General features: G+C 41.3%; 2 protein-coding genes across 4 annotated transcripts in view; one reads left to right on the top strand and one right to left on the bottom strand.

Moving 5' to 3' along the window:
* rarga (retinoic acid receptor gamma a) overlaps nt 1–849 on the top strand; it is a 42780-nt gene extending 41931 nt beyond the window's left edge. For all 3 annotated transcript variants that reach the window (XM_032521106.1, XM_032521107.1, XM_032521108.1), the window contains one exon: nt 1–849. This exon is cut by the window's left edge and continues 1428 nt beyond it. The gene's annotated coding sequence lies outside the window, so the exon portion shown is untranslated.
* Nucleotides 850–6078: 5229 nt separating this feature from the next.
* The window catches only part of calcoco1a (calcium binding and coiled-coil domain 1a), a 14243-nt gene continuing 6783 nt past the window's right edge, over nt 6079–13538 (bottom strand). Inside the window, exons 4-15 of the mRNA XM_032521104.1 lie at nt 11606–11808; nt 11209–11421; nt 10771–10919; nt 10592–10661; nt 10346–10501; nt 9758–10012; nt 9364–9489; nt 9018–9113; nt 8127–8214; nt 7706–7953; nt 7298–7389; nt 6079–6228 (exon numbers count right to left, since the gene is read on the bottom strand). Of these exons, the coding sequence (XP_032376995.1) occupies nt 6201–6228; nt 7298–7389; nt 7706–7953; nt 8127–8214; nt 9018–9113; nt 9364–9489; nt 9758–10012; nt 10346–10501; nt 10592–10661; nt 10771–10919; nt 11209–11421; nt 11606–11808 (1724 nt within the window). The 3' untranslated portion in view covers nt 6079–6200. The remainder of the gene's footprint in view (nt 6229–7297; nt 7390–7705; nt 7954–8126; nt 8215–9017; nt 9114–9363; nt 9490–9757; nt 10013–10345; nt 10502–10591; nt 10662–10770; nt 10920–11208; nt 11422–11605; nt 11809–13538) is intronic.

Here is a 13538-nt window from a genome sequence, read left to right as displayed (position 1 = left end):
ACACACACACACACACACACACACACACAAACAAACAGACGTATACACACACACTCCATGCCCTCTACCCTCAGCTGTAGCAGACGTGCCAACCTGGCATCGACAGCCTGCCCGGACAGAGATTTACACTTGACCGTATATGTAGCACTTTTGTGATCCTCTATTTAAGCAAGGCACATCTCGTCCGCTGAGAGTAGAGTTACTGTCTGCGAGCTTATATCTCATCCAGCATGTCCAAAACTGATGATAACATAAACATATAGAATGCAATCAACCTTAGAGCACTCCCTGATGATGTCAGTAGACGAATGCACACTTTCAGCATGGATGAAAAATATCCACACACAGTAGCAACATCATGCTTCAACACAACAATCAAAGACATATGCAAGTTGAAAGCAGGAAACTTTATGGAAGACATTTTGGAATCAGACTCAGGGCTTTTCAGTAAGGACCAAACCCTAGCTGCTGTCTGGCATGCTAGAAACAGGCAATATTTATGTGTGTATTCTTGACTCTGTTTTGATCAGCTCAACCCCTCTACATGTACACAGAAGGCGAAAAGTCTGAGAAAAAACATGGATGCCAGTCTGACTCTTTCAGAAGGGGACAAATGTATCCTTGTCACCAACACTGCCCCGCCTGTGCTCGCACTGGCATCCATGCATCAAACCGCCTTCTCATCCCAAAAGCCATTATATCATTTTGCCTTCTTGTGTGTATCCTCACTTCCCTTTAAATGAGTTGTGGAGGATTATGTGTTCTCATGTATCATTTCTTTATTGCCAAAATGTCTCAGTATAGGCGATCAGCTGGGAGAGCGCGGCTGAAATACAGTACAAATGTTTTTTCTGTCTCTCTTTGAAGCAATATGAACATTATTTCTGTAGCGGTGAGAGGTCCCACTTTTCTGAATGTGTGTGTGTGTGTTGTGTGTGTGTGTGTGTGTGTGTGTGTGTGTGTGTGGTGTGTGTGTGTGTGTGTGGGTGTGTGTGTGTGTGTGTGTGTTGTGTGTGTGGTGTGTGTGTGTGTGTGGTGTGTGTGTGTGTGTGTGTGGTGGTGTGTTGTGTGGTGTGTGGTGTGTGTGGAGCGTTGGGTTAATGTTCTCAGCACGGTGCTGTCACACAACATCCGTGTGATGACCTCATCCCTTCTCTCTCTGCTGGCTTGTCATGATGTCAGTGATGGTAATGCAGGCAGAACATTGAGATTAGGTTTTTGTTTTTCAACATGGCCAAGGTGTTGTCTACCGTCTGTTTATGTCAACTCTTGTCATACAAAGAAAAGCCATATAAACAGTAAGAGGCACAATAAACTACTTTTGTGAGATTATTGGACTTGTTAATTTAATTTTCCTTCCTCATGCAAAATGATCAATTGATAATCAGTTTACCCCTATAAAGTAGTAGCTTTGAGTGGATATAACCATGCATTACCAAATGTATCAGTAGAGGGAGCTCTTGCACCATGACTGTAGGGTGAACACTGCTGCATGGAGGATAAGAACAAGGTCCGCTAGGTCATGGAGAGCTGCGGGTGCAGAGGCCAATAAATCACAGTCTCCTGCTGAACAAGGACATCAGATAAAGGTCTGTTCCTAAGATTTGTTCACAGTGCAGTTGGAGGTAGCATAAAGTCCTTAAGTCTTGTCTCAAAGATAGAGTGCTTTAGAAGTTTAAAAGTAAATGTATCTGTTAGGATTTATTTATTGTTTTTTTGAAAGGTGAACATGCACAGAAAAAAAGAGTGCACATTAGAGAGATGTACACCCCAAATGAAACAACAAGACATTCTGCTTTCCATGTCATTGTATATTAATTATATCTATGTTATTTGACTTTTGGTTGGACAAAACAAGACATTTGAAGACATCTCCTGCTGCTCTGCAAAGTTTTAATGGGCACTTTCCCCTGATTTTTATGTTTCATAAACTATTAATCAAAAAGAAATCTGGCAGATTGAAAACGAAAATAATTCAGATATGAATCGTGTTCATATTGCCAAAGAAAACAAAAATGATGCTTCCAGCTAAACAATCAGAACATGGTCCAACATGATTTTATTGGACTCATGCGATATTTGATCTTGTAAAAGGGAGCATCTTGGATCCAAAACTGAGTCTAGTTCTGTAATAACCTGTGAAATGTAAAAAAAAAAAAAACTCAACTTAAAGTCAACACATTTGTCAGAATATTTTAAAAAACACTTTTGAAACAAGCAAATAAATAAAACAAGGAAAACCTTTTAAACACATTTCAGATTACTTACAAGTGTCACAACAAATCAAGAGTAATTTATTGTCACAGATGTATTACTTTGAGTCACTGTGACTGATAAGACCAGCTCTCTTGACATCCTGAGATAGTAAACATCTCTCTTTTTTCGGCGTACCAGTGTGGGATACTAATGCCTCACCTTGATTTTATTAATAGAGAGCGAGAGAGAGAATCAGAGGAGGGTGATAAACAGAGATGAGATTCTATCAATTATATGATTGCTTTAATTAACTATCATTAAAGACAGATCAATAATGCCAGACTGGAATTAAAATAAGGTCCATACCTTATACACTATTTTACAAGGAACAATCAAATGGTCTCATATACTGAGCCCCTGCAAGGTGTTACCATGGGAACCCTTGAGAGGGTTAGGGTGTGCTTGGGGGAGTTTAAAGGAGCCAGGCAAGATTTCTATATACTCATCCTTCCACATCAGTGATGCTGGATTAACTAATTACTAGAGGTAGGAAGGCTTTTTCACTGGAAATGGAAAAAAAAGGATGGAAATGGGAAGAGAACAGCCCCTGGGAAAAGAACTGTACAATGAACCTATAAAGGGTAAAATCTCCCTTGTAATATTCTTGCAGCCTCAGGACATCAATTATTCATAAAAAAATAGCAAAGCATCCGTAAAGATAGGTCATGAGTGTAGCATACCAAAGACATTGATTTGAATATTTAAAACACAGAGAGAGCACATTTGCTGAGTTTGCTCTGAACACAAGCTAACTGCAGTGGTACCTGAGTCAACACACAGGAGAGATAATGGAGCAGGAGAAGCTGGCTCCTCAAAGAGTGATCGGGAGGATAAAGCTCACTGAACCCAAGTGCTCCTGGCAGCAGTTAGGGAGGAAGGGCCTGAACTCAGGGTGTGATAAAGGCAGTCAAGGTGCTTGTGATCGAAAAAAAACTGTGGGGTCTTTCTGTGTGACCCTAAAGCTATATACAAGACAGAGAGGCGCATATGTCATGTGCGAGATGCATGGAGGTGGAAGCGGGGTCACACTGTGAAACAGCACATCATTTACAGTATGTCTCCTGCTTGGGTCAGAACAGACAGAAAGGACATGTTCGTCATTTGTTACATTATGCAGTAAATGAAAGGTCGGGAATCAGTCAAGGGAGGAGTGGAGAGGGGAATGTGAAAAACGTTTTCAAATGCAAAGACCATAAATGTAACGCCTTCCACTGTGCGAGCAGAGAGGCAGGTGGGGGATCTTAAAGAAAGGGTATGCAGAAAGTATCTGTGACAAGTGTGAGAATGGAGGGTGTGCCTGCAGAAAGGGAGGAAGAGGAAATAAACAAGGCCAGGTAAGGAAAGGGGTGATTTGAGGAAGGGGAGTGAGAGCTGGGGAAGGCGAACGTCGGGGTCATAAAAACTAGGAGATGTGTTCTGGCCTCTGGGTCTTCATATCTTTTACATTTCTAATTAAAAGAGATAAAGAGTGAGGGAGTCATCAATCCCACAGTGATTTCCCAGTTAAGGTTTTAGAGGGGGCTGTAAACTAGGCAGCACGGCATCATTGATTTTATAATTAGCTACCGTCACCCCAGACTTAAGATGGAGGGAGTGTGGTAGATGGAAGCTTAAAAGAAAGAGGCAAGAGACTGCCGGAGGAGTGGGGAAACACAAGGATGAAGATGATGGGGAGGTCAGGCCTGAGGGGAGCGTGCGGGAGAGCCAAAGGTGAGTGGAGAGAAAATCCAGAATGAGAAATGTATTTGAAACAGGCAATGAGCCAAAAGGGGATATAGGTTATACAGATGTGTGAAAAGAAATGGCCTAGTTAATTACCAGTGAAATGTCATGTGAGAAGCAAAATATCGCTATGATCTCTGGCCAGAAAAAGACACATTAGACCAAATAATAGATACATAAACCATTTTATTATATAGCCAAACTCCACCCAAAGCCTTATATGACTGATGAGAAAATACACAGTGGTGTACATGTGGGATAACCTTCACACACAAAACTTCAAAACAAACCATAACCACTGGAGCTTTATTGCAACTGGAGACGGTGTCCCGACGAGGTGCACTCGTACTGGAGCTCTCAGTGGAACAACAAAAGAATAACTTCCCTAAAACATAAAGTCAGATTACAAACATCACAGCACAAACAAGGACTATGGAGAATACATGTATTGTAGTGTAGTGTGCTTTCTACTGGGAAAGAATACCAGGCGCCTCAAAACATTCCCACTTTTATACTAAGGAGAATCAACATGGAGCCAGTAACATGAGGATGGACAGACACTCCTTTCATGACTACCTTCACAATCCTGTTCCTCCTGTTAAAACATTCAAAATCAATTTCTCTCACCTTAAACTCAACATGCCGGTATCATTCCCTTTCATTAGCACCAATATCTTGCAACAACATAACTCATATATCAAATCTTAATAGAGTCAAACATGAGTATTTGAAAGCAGAATGTGAAAACAAAAAAGTGACGATTAAATATCCGTAAACACAACATACAATGATATTAATAAAGATAATTATAATGATGAAAGGACACAGCTGACATTTTAAGTATCCATATATCAACTTTTCATCTAAAAACTCTTTGATAGTAAAAATAGGGTGCAAATACAGCAGATAAAATCAAGCATCAAAGTTTCTGATCTTCTTAGCCAAGCATGGAAAACTTGTCACACATTGCACGGACAGTTGTGTGAAAACCCCTAACTAAACCTGAATAGAATTTTGCTGCAGCATAACTCAAGTTAATTATAAATAGAAAATCATGAAAAATGCAAATGGTATTGATTAAAAGGTAACCAGCTATTTTTTATTAGGCTGTATATTGCCATCGGGCTAGAGGAAAATACCAACACCATCTCATAATGTCAGGATCTATAAAGATGCTTTTCTTTGACTCTTTTTTGTTTTTTTTTTTTTAGGCACAAATTTAGAACTGCATGAATGTGAGAAAGATTTCTGTAAAATACAAACTGTAACAAACACTACATACCCAAATGGCCAGCTAGTAAATTACCCTTTCATTTTTATTAAATCCAGGATCGTTACAAGTAAAAACTGCAGCTGATCTATAGTGAAAAGCTTATGAGCATTAATTTTATAATAATGATGATATGAAGGTACTGAAGTAGAAAGTTGCATCTGGCATCTATTTAATAGACTTTAAAACAATCCGCTCAATAAGCTTCCCATTTCAAATGCTTGTCCGTATTAGAGCGCCACTGCGTCACTAAATCTCCGTAACTGCATCTGAATGACAACAATCAACTGCTAATGCATACAGGAAAGTGCATATCAAATCTTAGTTATGAGTAAATGGAGGAGAAAAATGATGTCATAGACCTACATTACTGCAATTCTAGCATGAGGCTGTATCATTACTTTATACTGTTGTGAATAGCGTTCAAAGCTGCTGTGGAGAATTTAATGCTGGAAGAGTGTTTTGCCATGATTTCCAGTGGAGCTGGGCCTTCACAAAACATCATAATTACAGTGCCTGTCATGACTCCTAATCACAAATGTCATAAAAACGACATAACATCCATCGTAAAGCTCTCGACATAGCAATGATTCAACAGAAATCATTCTGCTACAGCCTGTGAACTCTCAAACGCTAGAGCCCATGCCCAAAAGCACGCTGTTTCAAACTGTGCAACAGTCTTATGTCAGTCATAAACACAGAGTTGACCTGCCACTACAAGCATTATGTCATTCCTAAACACAAAACAGCGAGGGCAATAACACAACAGTCTAAGAGGGGAAAACCAAGGTTCATGGTAAGTACAATGTAAATTGCATATTAACATTTTGTCTGTGTAGTGACTGAGCTGTATATGTGCTTGTTGGTGGAAGCAACGTGGAACTACATTAACTCCAAGAAAGTCCAATTTTGTCCCGGCTTAGATTGCTCGCCGTGGCTGGATGTCAACTGGTTACCATAGCGAGGTGTCAGCCAGATCACTGGAGGAGACAAAGCAGAGTGTTCGTGTGTGAAAAACTGAAAGAAACACACATTCTGGTTGAAAGAGGAGGATAGACTGAAGGAGCGGGTGAGTGGGAGAGAGAGGGCTTTAATGATGCTGAAAATTGGCCCGTGACTGCGGTACACCCCTCAGGTAAATCATTGCTACAGCTTGCTGTCAACTTATCTGTCCCCTTGTCCTCCCATCTTGCCCCTCCCACGCCCCAGCTCTGTCTCACACAGTCTCCCCTGCCTCACCCGAACTCAACTTCTTTTACGACCACATATTCAAAACTTCTATCTTCCAGCCATACTTACCCCGTCACCATAAATAATTGGTCGCATGTGTCAAGCTTTGAATTCATCGTGTACGCCTGAAACTATTTCTGTGTGAGACCAGAGGTAGAAAGAAACGTAGTACTCAAGTACTATGTTCAAGTACAAGTACCTTATTCTTCCTTTTTAAGATACTTTAGGCTTTAACTTCATTATATTAAAGAAATAAATATGATTTTTCCTCCACTGCATTTATCTGACTGCTGTGTTCAATAATTGCTTTGTAGAGTAAGAGATTTGTACACACAAATCAAGCCATGGGCTCATAAAGTATTAAACATTGCTGTTTAAAACCAGCCAGCATGACAGGAAAAAAACAGTTGAATTGTTTGGCCTCAAAAAAAAATTCATTTTAATATGCAGCCAGTAATGCAAAGCTCCATGTTTGGATTTTAAATCTTTAACTGTGTTTGGTTTGTTACCAGCTGTGACAGTAACGCTGGTACCGTTTTCACCTTGCTAGTCTAACCTATTGTAACAGAAACTACCACAGAGGCTTTGAGTATTTTGGGAGGTGTTTATATGTCTCTCTGTCTGTCTGTCTGTCACCATGACAGTGTCACAACTGTGCAAGATGCAGTCACAACTTTACAGACAGATGGGTAGTTAAAAATAAAGGCAGAGTTCGAATATGGGTGTGGTTCAAGCATAGGCGCCGGAAGTAAGGGGGCAGGAAGGGGCCATTGTGTGTGGAAATATTTTATGAATATGAGTTTGAGGGGAAAGTTGTACCTGAGAACAGTGTCAGCCTGCTCAGGCAGCAAAAGTGCTGTTTCCTCTCCAGAGCTGGGTCTTGCACACTGAAGTATATCAGATTCCTCCTCCTTTACACCAGAAAGACACACACACAGAGAGAGAGAGAGAGAGAGAGAGAGAGAGAGAGAGAGAGAGAGAGAGAGAGAGAGAGAGAGAGAGAGAGAGAGAGAGAGAGAGAGAGAGAGAGAGAGAGAGGCTATTACAGTCTAACAACTTGCAGACTATCGGCCTAATTACTTCTTGGAGATAATGTCTGTATCAAACGATCCACTGTCCATGTTTAAGTGGTGTACATGGCTATCAGCATGAACGACATAGCTCGTTTTCCGTATCACATGCAATTAGACTATGGTGACGCTGAATGGCTCAGAAAGCGTGTCTCACCGAATCAGAGCTGTGCGCCAGAGTGTCAGCGTCGGCCTGGTGTGGCAATGAGAGCGGGGCTGGTTGGTTGATGACTACTGCGCTCCTCTCCACTTCCCTGGGGGAGGAAGGAGGGGTGGCAAGGAGCAAAGAGTCCAGCTGGCCCGGCTCACACAGGCTGTAGTGTCCCAGAGATCTTGGGGGACGGAGGGGCTGCAAAGCCTCTGGGTTCTCGTCCTCAGAGTCAGATAATGTGCTGCCAGGCCGCCCTGTCAGATAGAAACAATTGCAAAAGGGGTCACTTTTCCTCAGAGCACTGCTCCTGTAGCCTCCATGACACACCATTCTGAGCAATATTTAGTGTTGCTGTTGAATGATAGTTAACATTTTTACTGTTCACATCTGCAGGGCACACAGTAGATTAATGTGTGGCTCCATTCACCTGTTGAGGCAATCGGGGCAGCGCTCCACTCGGCACTGGCCACTGTTCCCAGCTTCTGCTCCAGCTGACAGATGTATTCCATCAACTCCTGTGGTGGAAAATACAGTCATCATATCACACACCAGTGCAGATCTTTCATCATGGCTATAACAGCCATCACCCTCATAACCCTCATGATGTCCAACTTCTTTAAGCCAAACCCACATAAAATGGTTACAAATACACAAACACAACACTTGCTATTATATAAACATCATTATCACTGTTCAATAAACGTGTTTGATTTATGATGTGCCACAGATTGGCTCCTATGCTCCCATATAGCGGATGTTAAAATTAAGCTGGACACTGATTTTAAAAACATTGACTATCTACTCTGCCAGTAGCGAATGAATGTGATGGTGGTTAGCCAACAAAAACTCTGCAAGCACTTTAACAGCGGCAGCACTGACTGCCCTGAAATCTACTGATTTATATTGCACTATAAACAATTTATATTGTACAATAACAACTAAGAAGACAACAACAGACTAAACAATCTGGATGTGTTAGGATTCCTAACACATGGGACATTCACAATCCCTGTATATTGTGTACTCAAGCTTGGCTTTGTACTAAATTTAAAGATGATAACAACTAAAGTACTGCAGTTGTGACCTTATTAGAATAAAACTGATGCAAATTACTTGTTATTCCATACAAGCCATTCATTAGCCTTGAGATCAGCTGATAATAAACAGGGCACAAAGTCAGTACCCATGACACAATGTATGCAGTGTTTACACATTAATATACAATCCCAAATCAGTATAGTTTCCCACATTTTGGACAAATTTTCTGTCAGCATAAATTCCAGTTGTCCCATGTGACTAAGCCAACTGTGTTTCTGACCCGTTTCTCTGCAAGCATCTGCTCCTTCTCTTTTTGGGCAACCCTCAGGCTGGCCTTCAACTCCTGGAGCTCCCTGCGGGTTTCACTCAGCTGAACCTGTAGGCCAGATATGAGAGGATGACAGAATTTGTCAGAACAATATAACAGATACTATGATTTCAGAATGACAGCTGTGTAGTATGCTGTGTAGTATGCTTTCTTGCTTGGAGTTAGATGAGAATTTGAATGCTCCTGTCATTTCTGTATGGTAAATGTAGTTTTATTTACTACAAACACACTGGGGTGAACATAATGACCCTTTAATAACAAACACTGAATGCAGTAAGCTCTTAGTATTCTTTCTCACCCGGTTGCAATCCTTTTCTCTCCCAAGCTCGACCTCCAGCTTCACTCTCTCCATTCTCTCTTCTTGCAGCCTCTCCTCCATCCTCTGCATCTCTGTGTTGACTTTCTCCAGACGCTCGTGGTCCTTCTGTCAGGGTGACACACATAATGTGTAAAAACTTGACTCGACTTTACAGCTGCAGTGCACAATAGGATAAACAATGTTTGCCACTTAGGAGAGCTATGGGAACATTTCATCCTGAAGCCGTCAGATGCTGTTTTGAAACATCAGGACAGTAATATTATGTTAAGATATTTGGACAGTAATGGGACTTGTCGAAAAAACATATTCAAAACTCAGTACAAATGTCTTATATTCTGCACTTCAGGTTGGATGTTCTGCAGGGATACAGTACCTCAGCACTGTGCTGCAGATTCTGTCTCTCCTGGGCCCAGCGGGCTCTTCCCTCTCTCTGGGCCAGACTGGAATCTGCAAGCTGAAGGGTGAGCTGGGCAGCCTGCAGACGAGCTTGATGCAAATCGCTCTGCCCGTGATCCCTCTGGACCACCATGGCACTTAGATCACTCTTCAAGCCCTCTGCAGCACGCTCGCTCGCGTTCAGATGCTCCCGCAGGCTTCGCATCTCCTTCAGTGTGGCCTCGTTCTCTGCCTGGCCATGAATGGACATGAAAGTGTGTACTGGCTACATTTATGTAACTGTAGGTGATTCCCATAGAATGCCAGTCTAATAACTAATAATGAATTTGCAATGCAAAGTTTTAGGATGTGCTGACATATAACTCTTATTTAAAGCTAAGCATATTTATGAAAAACTACATCCATATGTAAGATTAAATCACAAAGAAAAGGTATAATAGAAAACAACATCGGATCTCCAGTAATTGAGATCATTTGTTTGCCCCAGATAAATTCTGGTGTCAGGTGCAAATACTTCTCCATTGATAGAAGGTGCTGAATTAAACGCAAGTAATCTTTGTTTGACCTCTTTCCTGTGGGCAGTGGTGAGTTTCTGGGTGAGGGTGGTGATGCTGTTTTGAAGCTGCAGGACACTTGTGTCTCTCTGGGCCAACGAATTCCTCAGGACTTGGAACTCCTTACACAGACTTCGGAGTTCACTTTCTGTCTGTTCCAGCTTGGTCTAAAAGAAAGACATGATGAAAGGTGAGATGTGGAACAACAGAGACACAAGTTTCATAATGATATACAGCATGTTCTGAATTATAACTACCTGCAGGCTCTTTCTCTCACACTCCTCTTCTTTTCTCTGAGCTCCTGCTCTCTTTGCTCTCTCCTTCATCCTGCACACACACAGATTTAGTTACTGATGATCAAAAGTATTCATGAGACACACATAAAACTCAAAAAAGGAGAAGAGACAAAGCGAAAAAAAGAAAGAAAATGTCACACCTTTCCAACTCTGTCTCTCTCTCTACAGTTGTCTGAGTCAGGGTTTTGATATCGTCCTCCAGCTCTTTGATTCGCATTTTGCTCGCCTCCCTTGAATCCAATAAATCACGTTTCTCCTGGGCTAGTGATTCTCCAAAAGCCTGTTTCTCCTAACAGACCAAAGGCATTTTAATTTTTATGAGGAATTTTAATTTATCATGGCATAGACTAGGCTATCCATAAAAAATATATATATTTCACGTTTAGCATTTTAATATAAAAACCAAGACATTTTAATGAATAACTGTAGAATTTTATATTAGAGCATTGTTTGAGAAGAGATGTGCTTTTCATCAGAGAATGAGGCCGGAGATACAGAAACTAAGTATGGAAATTGTAAGGGGCAAATTGGTCCTAGTCAAATAAATTGCCCGTCATTTGTTAAGCTCTATACACCACCTTCTGCTCCATCTCCATCTCCTTGACCTTCTCTCGACTCTGCTTCAGCTCTTCCTGCAGGTTGGCGATATCACTTTCTAACCCTTTGTGTCGTCTGTCCCAGGCCTCCCTTGCCCTCTTGTACTCCTCCTTCTCTTTCTCCCTCTGCTTGTTTGCCGCCTCCTGCGCCTGGAGCAACTCTGCACGCTCTTGCAGACATTCCTGCAGTCGACTCTGACAAGATACAGGAGGAAGCGGTGCAGTGGATGGGGAACATATTAGTGCTCTAGTCTTTGTGTGCCAGCAGTAAACAACAGTATTGATTTCCCAGCATTTGTTTAATCATTCATTTTGGAAAACTGAAAACTCTCCTTCAATACCTTGTCTAGTAAATCTATTTGGCATTTGCTGTGCTTACCTGCAGCAGTTCAGCCCTGGGCACTACCAGCAACATGTCTGTGCCTCCTTCCTCTCCATGGGGCTCCTCCTCAAGGGTCACCAGATCCTCAAGTGGCTTTGGAGCGCAGAAAGTGAATTTGGAGCTGCGGGAGAACACTTCCCCCTTAGCATCGATGTATACAAACTCATACTCTTGGGAGCTGGGCTTGGGTAGGTAGGAGGCTAAAAAGTGTTGGAATAAAGAGGAAACATGTTGAAATAAATTTTCAGTGAAGAATAATCGTGTTTCAAAGTAGCCCAATTTTCATTGATGAGCTGTCTCTCAATGATGCTATGTATAGTGTTGAACAAAGAACAAGGTGGAAGCTAAATGCACTTTAGATAATTAAACAATCTTTATTTTTGGAAGAGTTAATCACCTTTGAAGATAACTATACATCTTTATGAAACAGCCTGACAGTTAGTATTTTGGTATTCATACAAGTCTTCAAAGAGTTTACGGATTTGTTTTACAAATATATGGTTTTAATTTTGTAATGTATAAAACGAAAATTCTAATTGTATTTCCAAGACTTTTTGTCGTATTGCAGCAACAGTGATTTTTGAGCACAAGGTTGCAGTACAGCTTATTAACACCAGTGGAAGCACTCAGGTATGTCAGCACAGGTAAGTGATAAAGAAAAAAAATGGCGTTGGGCGCCATATTTGAATTTTACAGCGATTGCAAAGTCTTCTGTGGGAATTACGTAAACTCCTTAAGATTTAGCTGAAGTTTTGTAACTTTACAGTGACCTGGAATAAACGTTTCCCATTCTGACATATCGTCGACAAGTCCCGCTTACTTCGAGTGAGTTCCTGTTTTAGTTATTCTTCCGGTAAAGTACTTAATGAGCACAGGATCCCTGGCTAACTCCAACCGCGCTGTTTCAGGGCTAACGTCAGCTAGGTTAGCCAACTTTGAACAATCTTTGTTCTTAAATAAATAACCATACTCACGTTTGTGAGGTACGGTTGTTTTCTGTCTTACTGGGGTTAACTTGGATGGGAATATTAAGTTTAAACTGTCTGTTCAGTGAATACATCAAAGAATCACTGAATTTTGTTCAAAAAGTTAGTTAGCTAGCTATTAAAACCAGTGACTGAGGACAGGTGCTCTGAGGAGCAGCCTGCCGTTTCCATAGCTCCAATACTGTAGTATGCGCTAATAAGGTAACTGCTAATTATACACACTAGTTAAATATGTAGCTAAGCTACATGTTCAATAAAAAAGCCAAACAGTATGCAGTTAACGATAATGATGCTACCCATGCTTTCGGTTCAGAAAGTATCAGGCTAACGTAACGTTTACCAGCAATGCTAAGTATACGGTGTTATACCCCTACTGGTTTCCACAACAACTGGTTACCGTCATAGACAGTTAAAGAAAGAAAAGGGTGTCCGTAGTGTGTGTACCTAACAGGTGCCGCTGGGCTGCCTGTGGCACCAGATTTGTCACACACACAAAACATATCCCTGGCGATTTTCAAATCGTTTCCCAAATCTACTGGCGCGAAATGTTTGTAAGTAAGCCCCCAATCACAGCCACTACAAAAAAATAAGTCTAGAAACAATATAACTTTGGGTCGAGTGTGCGATGTGGCAATATCTCACGCAGCCGCAGTTTACAGTGAGCTATCATAGGCGTAGAAATCTCTTCCGTTACCTATTTATCAACTACGTCACCAACGGGTAACACGTTGTGAGCTCATCTACAACAACTGGTTACCTTGCTCTAGTTTATGAAATACCCGATGTTAGTTATCACGTTTCTTTGGTCGCATCTACCGACAAATGCCTACTTACTACTTCATCATAGCCACCTACTAAGCTACACATTGTGACTGACACACATTTTAACAGATCGATAGTCAAATATTGTCGAAATACACAATTGCCAACGAGTCACAGAAAAG

The sequence above is a fragment of the Etheostoma spectabile genome, chromosome 7 (genome assembly GCF_008692095.1).
Source record: "Etheostoma spectabile isolate EspeVRDwgs_2016 chromosome 7, UIUC_Espe_1.0, whole genome shotgun sequence".
NCBI classification, from domain to species: Eukaryota; Metazoa; Chordata; class Actinopteri; order Perciformes; family Percidae; genus Etheostoma; species Etheostoma spectabile.
Note: the sequence above shows the minus strand (reverse complement) of the source record. Positions and strands in the feature narration are given on the sequence as shown.